The sequence below is a fragment of the Clarias gariepinus genome, chromosome 5 (assembly GCF_024256425.1).
Source record: "Clarias gariepinus isolate MV-2021 ecotype Netherlands chromosome 5, CGAR_prim_01v2, whole genome shotgun sequence".
NCBI classification, from domain to species: Eukaryota; Metazoa; Chordata; class Actinopteri; order Siluriformes; family Clariidae; genus Clarias; species Clarias gariepinus.
The window spans coordinates 16,663,132-16,683,720 of NC_071104.1; the positions used below are offsets into that span (position 1 = coordinate 16,663,132).

General features: G+C 39.2%; 1 protein-coding gene across 3 annotated transcripts in view; it reads right to left on the reverse strand.

The window, feature by feature from the left end:
* Nucleotides 1–20,589, reverse strand: part of klf12b (Kruppel-like factor 12b) — a 42,140-nt gene that overhangs the window by 20,357 nt on the left and 1,194 nt on the right. The window contains exons 2-3 of one of the 3 annotated variants that reach the window (XM_053495968.1): nucleotides 4,470–4,552; nucleotides 17–197 (exon numbers count right to left, since the gene is read on the reverse strand). Coding sequence is in view for 1 of the 3 variants with exons in the window: in XM_053495966.1 (XP_053351941.1) it covers nucleotides 4,470–4,535 (66 nt within the window). In the remaining 2 variants the exon portion in view is untranslated. Of the gene's footprint in view, nucleotides 1–16; nucleotides 438–4,469; nucleotides 4,553–20,589 lie in introns of those variants that run through there. The other 2 variants (XM_053495966.1, XM_053495967.1) reach the window with 2 other exon arrangements.

The following is a 20,589-nucleotide window of genomic DNA, read 5'->3' on the forward strand; positions in this document are numbered from 1 at the left end:
ACTGTTACACACTAACCTGCACCCAGATAAGCCCTCTCACACAGTGACACTATTTTGGAGGTTTAAGATATGACATCACAGGGCTGGGATGAGTGCCATTCGCTGCAGTTGTGTCTCTCTTATGTTGTTCCTTTCAATCCCTGTGACTCATTCCTCTTGGCTTCACTCATATCTCCTCTAAAATCTGTTCTCCACCACTGCAAAAACATCATATGGGCCCAATTTCCTGACCAGCATTGGCACTGTCATGTGCCTCGAAGGAGCTATGTGCTGGTGGCTCAGCCGGGGCGTCCCTCAGCCTTCCTTTCACTCCCCCACACATGCACTTACTTCTTATGCTAATCCCAACATAACAAGCATGCTCAGATAGCCTGACTTTTTCAAACTGTATCTTTATTCTGACCTTTATAACTTACTGTATATTTGGTCTTTTTTTTTGGGGGGGGGGGGGGGGAGTTCATGCCCAAGGCCATTCTGGGACCATTCCCAACCACCAGCTTTTTACAAATCTTAAAAGGGCAGCAGTTTGTAATCGGCAAAGTACAGGAACGTGAACAATGCAGCTTGTCAACCGTGCAGTCTTAACTGCTATGAAGTAAGAGCAGTACGCGTAGAAGAGGGCACAGAATGAAGATTGAACTCTCAGAGCCTTGGCTAATGACCGCTGCATTGTGAAACTTTTACAATAATTTTAAGCCTACAGGAAGTATTACTGAATAATAAATGGCTAGCATAATGAAGTAGCATCTCAGTCTAAAACACAAATGGTGGCCATTTTCGAATACAGTAAGACATGATTTTAACACAGACGTTAGTCGGTTACGGCCAGAGCAGTAAGAGGTCAGAACCCATGGCCACAAGGTCAGGATTACAAGCTTCAATCGATGGGGCAGAGAGAAAAGATTGTGTGACTAGCCTTTCACTCTGATTAGCATGTCATTGTGGCTAACAATGGCTCACCAGGTTTTTCTACACAATAGAAATCAACAACAACTAAAATATATATAATGATAACAGGTCTATCAGTTACATATTTTGGGGGCAGTGGTGGCTCAAACTGTTAAGCCTCTGGGTTACTTATTGGAAGGTCAATAGTTCCAGCCTTAGCAGGGACACTGTATCATAGCTGACCATACATGGACATGTGACAAATAATTTAATCTTAATATTTGTATGTTTTTCACCTACTGTATATGTGCATTTTTTTCATTGCCATACAAGGATATAAACAACCTGTTTACACTCCAACTAAATCAGATCTGTGCTCATCACTGTTCATGTTACTGATTTTGCTTCATGAAAATGGGAAGGATTGAACCAACAAAGAAGAATTATTTTTTTTATTTACTTTATAACCCTGCCTACAGTATCTGACTGCAGAAATCACATTAAGTAAATCCAGTTTAAGAAGCAGGGCTGTAAAACCATTCAGTCTGCCTAAAGATGGTGTTTCAATTGCTAGATTGCTAAGTATGTCTTACTGTATCTTTCAGCCGTAATGAAATGAGTATAAGCCTAATTGATTCAGTTTGTAAATGGGTTAAATTCAAGCTCCGATATCCAGAGACACCACTGGTTACACTGTAGAGACTGAAGCGTTCTAATGTTTAAATGTTAATAGAATTAGGATATTTCAGTTAAAAGAACAAAACTCACTGTAAGAGCCTGGTGAGATAAGGAACGTTGGTCGAAACTTTGTGGTAAAAGGCATCAGTTATCCAGGTTGTAATAAATAAAAAGAGTGATGAGGGTCAGGGGTTATTTCAGCAAACAGTGACCTGTTAAGTGACAACAACGAAGCTTTAGTGTGTCAAATGCTATGACTGACATTTATGCTGTACAGACGACAGTACATTGCTATTTCTACACCTTTAACCTTCTCAGTCTCGACGTCTAACATTTCGTACCTTGTAATCACTCTTTCTGTTTATTACAACTGATGTCTTTTCCCATGAGGTTTGCACAAAATTCCTCCTCTTACTAGAATACACACCAATCAGCCATAACTTCTAAACCAGTAACATTAAAACCATCTAGATTTTTTTACTTTAGCAACTGATTCCTATATGGTGGGTCCTCCAGGGATCAGATGTTTTCGTCCAGCACATTCCATGAATGCTCAGTTGGATTGAGATCTCATGAAATTTAACAACCTTGAGCTCTTTGCCTACTTGGCTTCATATGCAGCAGGCTGTGATATACTGGATGTTCTGATCCCCTTCCATCTTTCCCAGCATTGACTTTTTCAGCAATTTGTGCTGCATTGGCTTTTCGGCTTAATCAGACTGAACTCAAGCGTTGATGAGCCTTGGTTGCTCATGATCCTTTTACCAGTTTACCGGTATATACAGTAGTTGATAATCAACGTTATTCAAATCCTGTTGTGATGCTATTAGTGTTGTGAATGACTGGTATATACTGTTCAACCACAAAACTAACACAAGTATACACTGATTGGGAGAAAATGTGATGCCTTCAGATGATGACTCATGAGGTCTCATGAGGTTAATTGTGACTGAGATACATGCACACAGAATCATAGTACAGTACGTGTCAGGAAAACCTAAAGTTTAGTAGTACTCATCAAACCTTGATTGTATGAAGTTTATGATGAGTCCCGACAGCGACAATTAAAAGACTTTGTCCATAAGATGAGACAAATAAATTTTTGTCAAGTTCAAGTCACTAAGAACAATGATATCTCTGGTTAACCACTCTGAGGAGACTGAGGAACTGCAGCAGGACTACTTAACCACAGCTTTAGTTGCGAATGTAATTACTGAATAACTTCTTGTATTTTTGAGCTGTGTTACAAAATAGCCAATTTTTCTGCAGAAAAAAAAGGCACAACAATCAGGCAAAGTGTTCTAAGCTGTTAATGTTACTTTAACCTTAATTTTTTTCCCCAATCTACCAAACTCCAAAAGATGTACTCTTTGAGATTGAGTGTGTGTTTTTCTATTTGCATGTGTGTTCACAGTATGCATGTATTATGTGGTTGCAGCATCCAGAGAAGCACCCTCACATCTCTCTCTCTCTCTCACACACACACTCACATAGCTCGACACTGCATTGAGTTTGAGCTCACCAGAAAAATAATGACAATCCGCATTATTCACCTGGCTTGTTTAGCTCTAAAGCAATTTGTTTAAATGTGTTAACAGATCAAAACATTACATTACATCCTGTTAATTAAACAAAACAGTATGAATGATTTGCAGCCGGTGCATTTACAGAGACTGACACTGTGATTACAGAACAGGTCATTAGAAGACGACACCATGAAACCACTATGGAAAACCTCCTTTTTTTTCAAATGTGTGAATGAGTAAAGTGATCCTGAACCTCACTGTGAAATCCAATCTAAAATAAATAACCTGATTTCAATTTCTGCCAAACTAACATCGCTCTAAATCTAAAAAGGTTTGTGGGAAAGCCAAAAAAAAAAAACCATGCATGTCACATTTCCTTCCCTTGTTTGAATGTCATTGCAGCAGAAAGCAGTGTGTTTCTAAACCTCAGTCAGCCCACTCTTTCATATTCACGCCTCCTCACTCCTACCAGCTCGCCTTCTGTCTCGCTGCCTTTCGTTTTTAATTTGAGGCTAGTGTCTGAGGTATTTATGTTAGCTTGTTGGGGTAAAGGCTTTCACTCCCATTTCCAGCTTGGTCTTGGCAAGTCTCCACCCAGATGAAGACCACATCTGACTCCCGTTGTGGTGTGATATCCTTTAAAGAGACACTTTATATGTAGTTCGCTTCCCACTATAGCTGTTTGGGGATAAACTGAAAGCGAACTATGCTCTGTGTGCAAGATAATTCATTTCTAATCGCTCACACTACATTGAGTTGAACTACTTATCATACACGGTATGTATCTTAATTTAGAAAGAAAAACAGAAATAAAGTCACTTCACTAGGTTACAGCATGAACAACATACAGTAACATACTGTACAATAACATTCTTAGGAAGTTGAAGTGACTACAAATAGACCAGTTCAGTATTCCTAGACATGTAGTAGAAGCAAAGGGAGTGACACACACACACAAACACACACACACACACACACACACACGTGATGTGATGACATAAAAAAATCAATATATAATAAAGAATGAGAGAAAGACAGCAGTGTGTTTGTGCATCTGTGTCTGTCTCTTGCCAAGATGGCCAGCCTGATTGCAGACTGGAAACCCTAAGAGCATTCCTTCTTCAGCTGTGATTCTCTCCCCATCCTACTGCTCCATCAGGGCCACCATGGCTACACCCTGCCCCAAAAGTGGACCTCTTAAACTGTTCTACCAAGTCTGGAAGTAATTAAGCTATCACATTGTGAAAAGCAAGTCTTTTTTTTTTTGCTTGTGTGTATCAAAGCGTATGGGTTTGGGACAAATACACTGGGTAAACATGGAGAACTTGGTGATATATGGTTATATAGGGCAATGTGAAAAGGCAACAGACTCCTTACCCCTCTCTCGGATTCCAGAGGCTCTGCTTTGACTCGGACTGCTGGCATTCCGTCAAGCATTAACATCCTGTTATTGATGGCGTCTGTGAGGACAGACAGAGGCAGAGAGGAACAGACAGAGGTGAGACTTGGGTAAGTTGTGTTTACCATGACTAAGCACTCATATGCTACTCCTTAGCTTTTCCACACTAAAGTGAACTGCTACTCGCACTAAACAGGAAACACTGAATACAATAGAGTGGCTGATGATTTCATGAAGGTATGTAGTTAGTAAACAGATTTATGCCCTGTAGTAAGAAAACACATCTGTGATGGCATTTTCATTACACGGCTGTTAAAGTGGTGCACACAGATGGTTCTGTTCTATAATGGGATCATAGACACTAAGCGAGTCTAGAGTAATTAGTCTAGAACAAATGTAGAGCGGTTCAACATGTGGCTTACCTTTTCGCAAACTAAAAGACTTGTCTGAAAACATATTGTGTGCGAATCCCTGAACAGTGCGCATAAAAAACATCAAGAGGAAAGGAAGGATTTTAATGCTCGCAAAATTCTTACTTTATTCTAAACATAAGTCTGAATTGTATTTGACAGATAACTGAACTGAACATTCCAACAACATTGCATTAAATCAGCCTCATGATGTCATTTTTAAGATTAAAATGAAAGGAAAAAAAGAAAGAGTCATTAGCTGGTAACTTGACGTGTTTAAACCATGACCCACCTATTTAAGGACTCGCAAGCCATCCAGCTTTGTGTGTGCGGTTCAAATTAAGATGTTATAAAATAAAAAAATAAAAAATAAAAGATTATGCAAATGCAGGTGGATTTACTTCCTGGCTTTTCTTTTTATATATATAATTACTTCTATGCATGTTGATTTATGCAATTTCCTATTCTTACAGTATGTAGCCTTAGATGCCTACAGCTCTTGTTGCCCATCCAGCTTAAGGTTCCATGTTTTGTACAATACTGTGCAAACGTCTTAAGCCACCCCTCAGTTCCTCATATTTTGCTTCCAAGTTAGCCAACTTTTTTTTTTAATGCAGTCTTAAAGGAATAGTTCTCCAGGCTTCCTGAAAGACTTTTTTGGCTTCTGATTATGGCAAGTTTCGCTTCGTGGACCTGACCAGTTTCAGAGGATTTTTTTTAAATGACATGCGAGTCATTCAAGCATAAATCATTTAAATTAGGCCATAAACGTAAAAGTGAAAAATGGGTGCAAATGAAGATAGATGATCAGGCCGGTGATTATACTGGTAATGCTAAATGGTTGGAGCAGACGAGAGGGGAAATGAGGTTGCATAAACAATCTACAGTAAACAACATTATACAAGTATACTTTATTAAAAAAATTTATAACTCATATATTCAGGCACTTTAAAAAAAATTCAAACTACATAATTTAATTTCATTTAATTTAGTAAGAAGAAATTTGCTGTGTCTCCAGCATTTTGCACAGTACATGCTAAGATGCTTTTCTGTTAACCAATGTTTACCAACTAAAGGGTGTTTATGTGAGTTACTACAGGCTTCCTCTCAGCTCAAACTGACCTGGCCATCTTCCTCTGACCTCGCTCACCAACATGGCATTTCCCATGGCACATGTGCTATGAGCTAGAGGTATTTTTTTACTATTACTCAATCATTGTCTATACAGCCTTATCCTGTGTACAGGGTCACAGGAGACTTAGGGCATGAGGCACCCTGGATGGAGTGCCAATCCGTCATTGGGCAAACGCACGCACAAGCTTATACACACACCACAGGCAATTTGAGAACCTCAATTAGCCTAACCTGCATATCTTTGAATTGAGGGAGGAAACCGAATCACCTGGAGGAAACCCACCAAACGCGTGGAGAACCTGCAAACTCTATGCACACATACCCTGAGGCGCCACAAGGACTGATGTGCATACTGTAAAAGTCTTTTTTTACAGAAGCATCTAAAATACTTACTGTAAAACAATCATGCCATAGTCACCAATATCACATTTCTCTATTTCCGATGTCTGATTAGAATATTGGCTGACTGAATATTGAACTGCTGGCTGATCAGAAAACTGCATGAATACACAGATGTACAGGTCTTCCTAATAAAGCATCTAATCAAATATATGCATTGTTGTATCGAATATAAGCACTGTTCCATATTTCCTGTATCAGTTCTTCTAAACATATTACATATCATATGAAGAAGACAAACAACTAACAAAAAAGTTTATTATTGTACAAGAATTAGGACAGATGTTTAACATGAACAGTACCCTCGAAACAATTAACTACAGAGATTTTACAGATAAAACAAAAAAGCTCTGCATCACCTAGGTGACAAGCTCCATCTCTCTCTTTCTCTCTCTCTCTCTCTCTCTCTCTCTCTCTCTCTCTCTCTCATACAAACACACACACAGACACACATCCAGGAAGACAGACATAAATACACACACAGACAAAAAAGAATCTACAGACAACAGCCTGCCTTATAGAAATGCTTCTATATGAAAACTGCCCTAGGTGGTTTTATGTTGGAACAAAAGGCTGCAGTCTTTTTACCACCGTCCCCTCCGGCCTGATCCTCACTGTAAGAGGCACTTGAAAAACAGAAAAGTGAAAAACGCATCCACGTCCCGGCCCCGACAACTAAAGACGAGCGGCGAGACAGGTTTAATGAACTGGTAGAATCTGATTACAAGCTAATATACTTCTCAGAGCATAGCCACAGTGGAAAGATGAAATGGTTTAGTAGTCCCACTGAGACCATCTCTTCTTTCGTGTCTACTCAATTTGTCATTTTTAAAAGCACTGAAGCACAGAAAGCACATCTAGATCAGAGGGAAACTGACAGTACTTGGTAAAATCACAGGAGATGCATTAATTCTCACAGCGTTTGAAGCCAGTTTAGTTTTGCATAGCATTAACAGGCATTAACACTGTAAGATTTAATTGAGTCCTGTCTTCTTTTTTTAAGGACAAGCATGCTCTGGACAAGTCATGTTGCAAATGAGAAAATAATGTAATCGGGTAGGTGAATTTCATGAGTTCATTTAACCCAAGCAGAGCTCATGTAGTCTGCACAGAGCATGCAGAGAAACAGCGGACAGTATCTCGCATGTGGTAGAATGGATGTGCGGGGATGAAGCTGTAGCTTTTCGACACAAGACCTTCATGAAAAGAGCCAATCATAATAAAAGTGTGCCTCAGGAGGAGATGTCCTGAGGTAACCTGCTCCCTTATTATTTTAACAGCAGCATATGAAGAAATGCAAGCATAGCAGATATGTTTTCAACATCTCCATTACACTTCACTCCTGGTGTAGGCCACTTCAACGGTCTAAATCAGCAATCGGCCCAGGCTATTCCAGCTTGCAGAGAGCCATCAGCTAGCGAATTAACCCTAGCACACTAGAGTGTGAAATTAGTAGTTGGCTAATTGTCAGCCAGCCAAATGACTCAGAGCCAGATCTACTAAAGCAATTAGCACGCCTTAATATGGTTAACACTTCTGAAACATTCTATAACAGTGGTCAATACAAAGGTCTTGCCAAAAGAATTGCAAGCTTTTAAATATTTGCACAAATAAACAATGCCTTTAGTGGTGACTTAGCATTTCTCAGACACACTTATCCAAAGACTTACTGTACATTTATCTAAAATTAGATGAAAGATAAAATTTATACAACTGAGCAGCTGAGGGTTTAGAAGTTCAGCAGTGCTAGGATTTGAACTCACAACCTTCTGATCACGAGCCCACCCACCTACCCACTGAGATACCACCTCCACATTTGCTCTAGAAGGTTAATGGGCCAGTTGGTAATATGGATTTGCTGTATGTGACCTAAAATAAAGTTAAAGCAAAAGAATTTACAGTCTTTTACCCTTGAAGCATTCGAGGGAAGAAAAAAGTGGAATATCAGAGCAAAAAGAGGAAAAAAAAGGAGATAGTTGTTAAATTGCAAAGTGCTTGATTAGCAATGCCCACATTCTTTGGCACATTGTTTTGTTGAACACCTTGCACCTTTCTCCGAAAATTCATGCCCTGAGTATTGTTTGGAGTTTTATTGCTTAGAACAATCTTTTCTGCAGAACAGCTGTTTTTTTTCCACTGCAAACATTTTATTCATTTAAAAAGATATGTTAGCTTAATTTACAATATGTGTACTATGTTAAGCACATTTTAAGGTCACTGTTAATTGTGAAAATCAGTAATATCTTGGATGGAAAAAAAATCTAATGGATCCTTTGATCATGTTTTTGTAGTAAGTCACTGGCAGAAAAAAAAATGGGAGTTAGGGAAAAAATTAGTGTAAGGGAAAAAATGAGTTTTGTTACACACAAAAACTTTTTTAACGACAAAGATTGTTGAAGATTATGAGAAACATTAAAAACAATACAAAACGTTTAATTTAAAGTGCATCATCAGCATTGTAATTCACCAATCTGTGACTGCTGGTGAGACAGATTTTGTGAAAACCCCAAGAGTCCAGTCCCTGTGCCTGACCAAATTTCAGAGCAATGTTTTTGTTTGTAAAGCCACAAAGAGACCTCTGAATCATTCAAGCATGCAACAAACATATAACTTAAGGCATGAACCAGTGATAAACAGTGCAGATGATGATCGATGGTATTCTTGGTATTCTGGTGATGTTGAGTGCTATGTGGCATTCATTCCTTTTGGAGAGAGGTATAAGGTGTTCAACAAAACTTGTGTGCAAAAGAATGTGGTTGGAACAGATGAGAGGGGAAATGAGGTTGCTGCTTAGGTTATTTTATAAACAACATATATATATATATATATATATATATATATATATATATATATATATATATATATAGAGAGAGAGAGAGAGAGAGAGAGAGAGAGAGAAAGAGAGAGATTTATATTTTCAGCACCTCCCAACTGCTTTTTACACAGTAATTTACTCCACACACAGCAGACTGCATTTTGTAGGTGGTTCCAGGTGCAGTTTGCACAATGAACTGTAGCATTAATAAACCCGAATGTTAATGTAGGAAGCATCGTCAAGCATCAAGTTCCATTTTCCACTGTGCCTCCTGAAATAGGTACATCTGGTCCATAGTCTTTTGTTACATAAAAAAGCATGGTCCTCCACTGATCTAGCCGTAGTGAACATGTATTGTGATACGGATGTCTTCAGGTAGTGGTGGACCAAGAAGATGTTACCATGGCAACCTAAGTTGGAGCACCGAGGTTTGCTGTGCCTCTAGATCAACACATGAGCTTTATCAGTGACCAGAGACCTTGCTGTCTGACAGGCAGCCATTCTTATATGCCTGCAAACAAGCCCTATATTTGTCATCCATTCACATCATATGCTATCACACTCTCCAACAGTAATGGATATCAAATGGAATGGTACAGAGGCTATATGGGGAAACCTCTGGCCAAGCTAACCGCACAAAGACCACTCGAGAAATCTCCAAAGGGAAATCAATAAAGAAAATCAAGCAGCTGGGTATTTCATGGGAAGTAGTTAAAATTACATCATTAACATAACTGAGTGGAGCACTGTGATGTTAACTATCAGCTTTTTATATTCTCACATGTCTCACCATTTGATTAAGACTACAGAAGAAGAAAGACAATAATAGTAAATTATCATAAATAGCCAACCCCCAAAAAATTACAAAATGATGTATGTTTTATCTTAACAAATAAGGTTTAAAGTGAAGCGCTTTATTCTTCAGCTATACATTAATCCGCTTGATTTTCAGTGAGAAAGGAAATCATTTTGGTTTAAAACTGTGAATGGGTTACTGCCACTTAATATGCCTTCTTTTCATATCCCTGAATTAAGTGCAGCATTTTAAACGTGTTGCCTTGTAAAGCAATCATTCGTAGTCCATGCAGTGACCTATGACCATTTAGTTCCTTTGCTAAAAACAGAGTTAGAGTTTGCCATTTACCTTTTTTAATCAAGCTATCATTTATATATTACTGTATTAGCATGCACACTGCAGAATAATGGCTAAATATTGTATTTTATAGAGCTTGTAGCAGAAACGTTGCCAATGAAGAAAACGGGTTCATAAGCTGATCTGATTAGCTGTTGCAGCAGCAGTGTTCACTCAAACCCAACCTCTTTGCACCACTCTGTGCAACTGTACCACATGCACTGATGGCCACAAAGATATATCAAAAATATACGTACAGTCATTTGCTTTGCTTTTGGATTATTTAATATATGAGAAATGAAGAATTGTGCAGGATTTTACTGCTGAAAAGCAATAGCAAGAATATACAATTAATTAATACAATAATATGTAATGAATGGTAACGACATTAGGTTTAATAATATTTGCTCATCACTAAAATGCCTTTTGCAATAATGAGCTTTTTTTCAACTTTGCCACAAGAACAACAATAATAAGTTATTGAACCAAACACTTCTAAATAGAGTATATCTACAGAACTAATTAAAAAATAGGAAGAAATGCCTCTCTTAAACTAACTGAACACTGTTTAAGCATGCACAAACCGTAAGCTTGTGTTTGTTATAGAGAACTGATTAAAATCATCATTCCATTTCAATACGGCTTTGAAGTGTGAACGGTGGCGAATGCTCAGGCGTCTTGTTGCCATGCACTACCAGAACTAGGTCTCAAAAGGCACATGAAAAGAATGACAGCAATTCAACTAGAAATGGCCAATGGGAAGAGTAATCACCCAGAACTTGTTCTGGCCATAAGGGAAACAGAGAAAAGGGAGGGAGGAGATGTTGATGGCATTCCAGTGACCACTCACAGCTCAAGCACTGATCTAAAGATGGGTGCTGATAGAGACCATTGCATTTCATGGAAAGGGATCTGTGTAGACTTGAGCTCAGCTAATGACAAGCGGATCAATACGAGGTGGCAGCCCAAGACACAAAAGCGTGACCTTCCCAGATCCAGCAGTGACCCCACCACATAATAATTTAAAAGAGCACTGAGCATTCAGCCCTCTACAGCCAGGGGCTCACTAAATTTATTTTGCATTCTTGCCAGACTTAATCTGGCAGTGTTTCTTAAAACCCAGTATTGCACTGATACAAGTAATGTGAAAATGGGTGCCTGGTCTGGGGATTACTGCTATTTACAGTGAGCGCATCATATGGAATTGGTGGAGTTATATCTGGGGATGTTTTACACTTGTATATATGAAGTATTATATATTGCATTGTATTAGTAATTCTGTACATGGAAAAGTAGGTGATAATTGGAACAAAGTGTTCTATATACTGTAAGTTGGAGGATTTGGGTTTTTCCAGGGGCAGTTTAGCAGAGTTCTAACAGATAAGCTCTGTTGGTTCGGCTAAGGCTTTTCTCCCATGGTGACCCTGCTGCCACAAGCTAAGGGGCGAACAAAGGATCGTTATGGGTGTGCTAGTGTGTGTCTGTGTTGGTGTGTGTCTGACCAGAGCAACAAAATAACTTTAAATTATATTCAAGACAAGTGGCTGGTACTTCTCCATTGTACAGTAAGTGAACCTCCATGTTTTTTAAGGAAGATTTATATCGTGAGTGTGCAACATTCTTATCTTGTTTATCGTATTTATTTGTTCTTAAGCTTAGAGCATCTTGTCCTTGTCTTGTTCGTGGATTTATTTCAGTGGATCTCTATCCTCTTCCTGGGCTTTTTTTCGGACAGTGATTTAAGTCAGGAATGTCAAAAATCATATGTGCTGGTGAGAATTCACACAGAGCAGGGTTTTCTTCGGCTTGCTCTGCACTGTGTCTGAGGGAAAGATCAGTTCATAAGCCACTTCCGTCTGCAAAGACCCTCCGAACACCCCCGAACGATGAGTCAGCCTGACATCGACTCCAGCAGAGCACCAAAAGGAACTGTTCTGTTCACTTTACCCTTGTGTTTCTCACAGGAACTTGTCATGCTTTTAGCGAGAGAAAAAAAAAAGAAGGGAATAGCCAGTTCATTACGTGATGATTGCCAGGCTAATTCTGTTGGCTTTTTGTTAATTTTTAAAGAGCTTGTCAGCACTGCCAGCACCACCCACATATGTGGCTGTAAGCCTTCCACTTTTCTCTCTCACAAATCATTTTAGTGCTGTCCATTCAAACAGTACATGCCAATGGTTCATGTCACTGGAGGAGTGAGAGTGGAATGACTGTGTAAAAGCTTAGCAGGAATATTAGCTCTGACTCTTACTGAAGCTGAATTGAAAGTGAAATTCCGTAGGCATTGTATAATTTATTTTCCACACATGCTTCGTCCACTAACATTGCAGGGGCCCCTAACCCTAGCCCCCTATACTCTGGTGGACACTTTTTTCAGCTGTTAATCTTTTCTGGCACAAGCTGAATGACTTCAGACTTTCCATTTCATAAGAAGCATTTTCTTTGGCAGGCAGGTCAATCCTAAGGCTGTGGATGCTTTGGGGACATTTTTGAATCGAACTCAAGAGGAATATGCTACTTCAATCCCACTGAGATTTCTCTCTCTCTCTCTTTCTTCCCCTCCTTATGTGTGTGTGTGTGTGTGTGTGTCCTCATCAATGTATTTACCTCAGGGGACCCTCTTAGCCATTCTCTTTTGGCTAAAATCAGCAGTCACAAATCATGTCTTTCGTGCGACGAATTGTATTCTCATTTTGTTGCTTCCATTTATCGCATAACTTTGACAAATGTGCTCCTACTGAGAGATAAACTTCGAAAAATCTTTGAAAAACCAGATGAACTGTGTAAATGTACTGGAAGTGATGACTTTATCCTCACCGGCTTGTATTGGAACCTGGCAAGAGTGTAGTTTAGAGACGATGGAATGCAGTTTAGGTACACACTGGCTATTTTTACCCTGAGTAAAAAAACACAATAAGTGGACAAAGTGAGCAAGCCTTAATGCTCACAACCCCCCACTGCAAGACCCTTTATCCTAACAGGGGAGAAAAAAGCATAGATACCGGAATGGCAGCCCTACAGTAGGCTACATCACTTTTCTCAGCATCTCCTGTGGCCTCAAACACCTGATAGAAGGCAGGAGCCCTTTAATAGAACGCTGATACTGGTGTTAACATTAAGTAGGCTCTCTATTGGGCTGACGGAAGTGCTTGTAGTCCAGTGGATTGTCCTTCGGCTCTGGCTATTTCTGCATGGGGAGATCCTGTGTCAGTAATTCTGTAGGGGTGAAATGGTCACTTGGTTCATACACACTTGTATATGCAGGGTGTGTAATCAGGCTAAGTGCTAGAAACATGACGGTTGTCCTACCACCATTCATAATGCAATATTAAAGGTTTTACACTGATGATTAAACCAAACTATGTTCATGTTTAAGGCTCACTGCACGGTTCATACATCTGCTTACATAATGGGACAAAGTTTGCTTAAGCCTAACCTGAACCTTGGTTTGATGTGCAAATTAAGGTGGAAACCAGGTTGCATTCAAAACACAGCTTGAATGACTGTATTTTCTAATATTTGATAACCACACTGTTTGACATCTTGCTCTGGAATTGGTTTTTGGTGCTGATGTTTAGATTTAACATGTCATGCTTGGGGCATGAAACAAGCACATTAAGTCAATAGGATTTTTGCCTTTTTTTTGTTTGTTTTTTTCATTCACAACAAAACAACTACATGTGGGTGGTTCTTGTATGATTTATCCGTTTCTCATAAACAGGTCAGGCTTCCTGATCCTTGGATCCCTTGCTAAATCTGGCAGTGCCACTGTAGTGTGCCCCCTTCCTGCACTCTCCTCTACAATATCACACCGCTTTACATTTCACACACACACACACACACACACACACACACACACACACACACACACACACACACACGCACTCTAGTTGTTACTAATTTTAAACAAATCAGTTCTTACTCCAAGCTAGCAATCTGTTTACAAATGGTGACAGTTTAGGAAATATAAATGATCTGATCGTATGCAACCCATAACCTTAAAATAGTGGATGTGACCAGAAACACATGACCCCTCCTATCGTTCCTCTTTGTCTAAGTGCAGGGGTATCAGCGGCTGGTGCGCCAAAATAGATCTGACACGAAAACCTTAACTGCTCTCAGAGGTGTGTAGCAATTTAGAATTGATCACTGTGGAAAACCCCGATAGCAGAATGTGGTGGAGAAACAGGCGACCTCGACCGGATCAATAAAGATTGTTCAATCACTGACATGCACCCACTGCTCCTTATGCACTGACCTCAAGCCCTCGGTGCACACACACACAGACGAGCCGGCCTGATCTGTAATGCACTGCAGCACACTAATGAACCTCTCTGTCTTTCTCTTTTAAAGAATAGTCGTTCCAGACCAAGGTTGTGATCCTCTGGAGTGGCTCACTAGTGCTTTTCACTATAATGACAAGCATCAACACAGAACCTGACTTATTGAACGCTGAGCCGCTGACAGGTCGCCATGATTAACCGAGCAGATTCATACCGTCACGTTCATTCACATGTCATTAATCCCTCTTAATGAGCACAGCCCAATGTAATTAGTCAAGTCCCTGACATGAGCCTGTAAAGTTGACAGTTCTCAGTATCACTACTGTCACCCATCATTCGCTGTAAAACATCCCTTTCTTATCTCAAAGGATCACTGCTGTTGGCTTACCATTCTGAAGCGAAAGAGTTGTTTAATCACTCCCTGGATACAATAAAGTCACTTTCTTAATTAGTTAATCACATCTTACTTAATTCAATTTAAACACATTCAACAATCCTGCGAGAAACAAAGAAGAAATCTCTGCTAAAGGTGACACACAGCTGTCCCAATCATTTTGCTCAAGACAAAAAAAAATTCAGAAGCCATCTGAGTGCCAGGACCAGCTGTAGGCCGCATGGGGACTCTTTTTCTGAAGAAAGGTAACCCATTCACCCAAAGCAAACACAACCCAGAGCGCAGATGTAGAAAACAAAAATAATGCGACACCCTCACGCTGTGCTATCTCGCATGTTTTTGAAATGCACATCATAGTTGGAAAGTTAAAATAATAAATAATAATAAATATAGTTCTGCATCTAAGGGTCTAAAGAAAATAAGCTTTTATGAGGGATTATTCATTATGTTTACTTTAGTAGTATTTAGTCCACATTTTAAAAACCTGGATATTAAATGAGGTTGGACCTTGAAGAGGTAATTAAAGGTCAAGGAGTTTTGTGTAGATTATGCTGTTTGATTATGCTGGACCACCATACTACAGTATAACACATCGCTTTAACTGGAATCGATCTTGTCATAACTTTCTGTTTAAGATAAATGAAAAAACTGTAGCACATTTTAGTTTCTATTCCTTCGTTACACAAATATATGTGAAAATAGAAGTGGAATTATATTGTGATTCTGTTAAAGGTTGCGCATATGATGTGTGTGAGTATGTACAGTATGTGTGTGTTTGTGTAGAGAAATGCCAGAGTTCAGGGTGGAGGTGGTGGAGTGCATTATCATCTGTACCATAAACGAGTCTTCTGTCCCTCAGGGGTGACTGTATCCCAGTCTTAATGGGCAGTCTGTAGTCTGCCTTAGTCATGTCCTGCTCTCTCACTGCCCTCTCCAATAAACATACACACACACACACACACACACATAGACACATAGACATACACACATGTACACAAACATAAACAGTCTCTCACACACACACACACACACACACACACACACACACAAACAGAAACCACACACTACGCACAAGCACCCAGTAATGTTAACACGTATCTCCTCTCACCTTAATGTGTGCAGGAAGAAGTATATTTACTTCCACAACCTGAATACTGATATGACCATATTTATCTGCTCCAGCTCTTGGAAATACACTTCAACAACACAAGCAAACAATTTTCACTAAGCAGTGTACAGTTTCTGCAAACCCATCCGCCCACACACACACACACACACACACACACACACACTGATCGAGCACCGAACAAACCGATTGAGCAATGCTGTACAGAGGAACATCATAAACACAGCTTTATATTTCTCACACGGCTCTTGACAGCCTTGAGCTACTACATGTAAACATGTACACCCTTTCAAACTGCAGGCGTATACTTATATTACTCACCGTCTGTTTTCCAACAAATAACAACTCCAACAAGAAATGTACACCACCGAAATGTTCAGTAATACAGGATGTCTTGTGTGAGAATATTTTTAGAACAGAAATTTGGCCCATTCAGGGAGCACTTAATACAAAAAGCAGCTGTGTTTATGTTCATGCTTCACATGGGCCGACTCCTGTTTAGATACGGTTTAGATTCTCTTATTTCACCTAAAATTGACTAAAAAAGTAAAAGTCGGAGTCAACATAGGATTCAAAAATGAGATGAGTTAAAGCTTTTAAAGATGATATACTGTACGGACCCTCGGTTTTTAATTGATGGTGGTGTTAAGAGAGCTCGGTCACACACAAGTGATCTGTTTTCAGTGTGAAACAGCACAAAATGATGAGCTTGTCACCAAATCAATGACCAAACAACACTTCGCACTGCTAACTTCCCTATAAGTCCTCTCAGGTTTCAGTAACTGACAATCGTGGACGGCGGGTGCGTTGTCATGGTGACGCTAGAGAGACTATGGTGGATAGATGGCAAGTGGCACAGCTCTTCTGCTCTTCCTGTCACTTACAGCGCTTCATACTACTCTTCATGTACAATCAGATACTCACTCCTCACTATACCGCTCAGGCTCTGTCATCCATTTCCCACATGGATTTACTCCAGCTGGAAGAAGGGATATGGTACAGTTGAAGGCATCTATTGTGGTGCACTGTTTCGATGCTGATGAAATCAGATGGTGAGGGACTTAAGCTTTGTTGTGTTTCCTGTCAACTTTGACAAAAGCAATCACCATTTCAATTATTTAACCACTAATTAGTAATGAATCCAGCTATCATTGTAACAGGTGTTATTAAACTAACGTGTTAACAGGATGTGAATAAAAATATGATAAAAAAAAAAAAAGATTTAAGAGTAATTTTCCCCAAAATGAGATAAAAAGAATAATCATGAAGCTTTTGGAGAGTGCTCCATGTATACGTTTAGGTTCAGCAACGGTCTGTGCCCAAAAAATGAGGTTAGCTCACAATCTGAATGTACTTAATGATGAGGTTTTTCCATCAATGGATTTTCCTTTCTTGATGGCACGTGCATATTCCAAGATGACAATGCCAGTATTTATCAGGTTTAAATTGTGAAAGAATGGTTCAGGGAGCATGACGCATCATTTTCACACATGGATTGGCCATCACAGAGTGCAGACCTTAACCTCATTGTGGATCTTTGGGATGTGCGGGAGAAGGCATTACACAGCATTAACGATACAAGATCATAGGGAGAGACTTTGAATGGAAACAAATGGTGTGACACTTGAGGCTTGGGTGGCAATTGTCGTCCTACCAGTTTAATAGTATATTAATAATAATCATTGTTATTCGATTCATGTGGCAGTGGGGTATATAGATAAACAGATCTAGAGAGAGAGAGAGAGAGAGAGAGAGAGAGAGAGAGAGAAGTATACTGAAGCATATGATATTATACATAGCATAATTATATAAAAAAATTATTATGTTTGAATATCTAAAAATATTAATAGGCATACTGTATATAGAGGAAAGATCATATATATAAGGAATGAACAAAGTTAAATAAAAAAACTAAGAGTTAAAACAATCGGATTATAATGCAGAGATTAAGGTTTGCAGAGATTAAGGATTAAGGTATGTAATGTCATGTACTGTATATTATTTGCATTCATTTTAGGAAAATGATCAGATCCCGGATTACCACAGCAGAAACTGTTGGGCAAATAAATAAATAAATAAATGCAGTGTGCTATACGAATAAAGATGAGTTGAGTTGAGTTGAGTTGGTACTGTTAGTTGAGTCTCTTGAAAGCACTGTAAGCTATCTATATTTCCCCCCCACCAGGAAAAAATTCCTGTTGCAAGTATATAGAAGAGGTTTGAAATTAGCAGGTTTCTGAAGTGAATTATTCATTCCAGATGTTTTGTATAGAAATATCTCATTCATAAAGATATAGGAGGATGTAATATTATGCTACACCTAAAGTCACCCAAAGCCTCAGTTACTGTCTATAGGAGGTAAATAATTTGTACTGTGTAATATTGCACTAAATCCAACGAAGCCCCTTCACATTCTGCTAACTGTGTCAAAGTTTAACTGGCCCCGCTTTCCTCCACAGCTATAGTAAACAAACTAGTGCTGGACAAACAGGTCAAGGGTTGAACACGCCACAGATCACACACGAGAACATTTGCAACTTTGCAAAAATGTAGAAATGAGGAAAAAACTGGAAGACGAGAGTGATTAGGCTTTATGCGCCATGCCCTTGAAGAGCATCAATACAAACATAGTGAAGGAACTTTGTTTGCCACAAACATTTTTTGTACTCAACTCTCCATCAGTGAATCTCAACAAAATTAACTTTAACGCATTTTCTTGTTGCACTGTTGCACTATGGACTTTATAACACAAAGTTATAGAAGGGATTGATTCATGGTTGTATCTATCTCGTATCACGCGAATGAGGATTGGTTTCCCATTGGAGGATTGGAGGTTTTCCTTACCTTGTTCATTGGACAAACATTTTTCAATTTACATCAAGAATTTCTATTTCTGTAAAGCTGCTTGTCCAATGTCCAGTGTTAAAAGTGTTATACAAATGAATTAGAATAGAATAGAAGTGAATAGTGTCCTTATTTCCCTAACCATAAATCAAGGAAGTATAATAATTACAAAGTAGCACATGTAAATAATCTCATACCAATCGGTAGCCTGTACTGATTATTAGTCTTTCCTTGAAAAATATAGCTAAATGCAGATAAATAAGTCTTGGCGACTTTACTACTGAGTAGCCCTGGCAAGCGAGAGCTAATTTGTGGAATTTTCATATCAAATCACGCTTCATTGTTTTATTTAATTACTTGTTTACTATAAATTTTTCATTGTTCTAGGTGTGAAAGAGTAATATTATTCTCTCTGTTGTTTTCTGTGGGCATGTGCCTGAGTCATTTCATACATGACGGTGGTGAGTAAAATATCCTCAGCCTCTCTTATGCTGTAACTTACACTGATAATTAACATGAAATTATCTCACTTATGATGGAGTACAATATGACCAAATCCTGGAGGTTTTTATGTCAGAGGTACACCACACCAATCGCTCCTTTTACTGTGTTAATCCAATATTCACTCCTGTATCCATCACTCCATAAAAGAGCCTGGATTAAGTGGCTTATGGTTTTTACTGTACATAATGAAAACTTCTCTCTCCCTATACTGTGTGCAGTATATTTGTCACATATGTCGAATTACCACAGTTTGGGGCCAGGGGTTGTCCACAGATAAGTCTAGCCTGGTGCTCTCTTGCCATAACTCAACCCTAGAGCCTGTTTGCACCAAGGATGAAGGGCGCTTTTTATGGGTTCTACCAGCTGACCCCTCTAGCGCGGCGTTCTTCTTCAGGCAGTGCCCATCAATAATCTACACCCTCTACAGTCTAACCTGACAGACCTCTGGGCAACACAGAGGTGGTTAACTTTGAACACTCCTCCCCCAGTTAAGGCCATGCTGGTCTTTTAATGGAATCCTGCAATGCAGCTGAGTAAACTGGAAGCAGTGAAGATAAGAAGATAAGCAGACCTTCCTCTGATGATTGTGTGCTACTATTGAACCCCTATACCTGCTATCTGGGAACCACGGACAATACGTTTCAATGTTCTCCTGACAGAGACAAGGGCAATGGATTTCTTTCTTCAAAGCTTTTAAAAAAAAGAAAGAAGATGTTAATTTGTATGGATCAGAGGTGATGTGTGGCTGGTCAATGTAGATGAAAGTGTCTGATCTTGTGTTTATAGCCAAAGTAAGTAAATGATTTCATTATTAAAGTATTTACAACATTCATTTCAAAGTTTTTAATCGGTTTTAACGCAGCTTACAGTATATAGACCACCCCACCATGCATACACACACTGTCTTTAAGCAGAGTAGTGTTTAAATACAGAGAGAGTGAAAGTTAAATAGGACGTAATCTCTTTGGGTGAATAGTCTTAAGCAGCAGGAGAGGGCAGCTAAAGCGAACAGTTGCCTCACAGTTCCAGGCAAGCACTAACACAGGCTAAAGTCCCA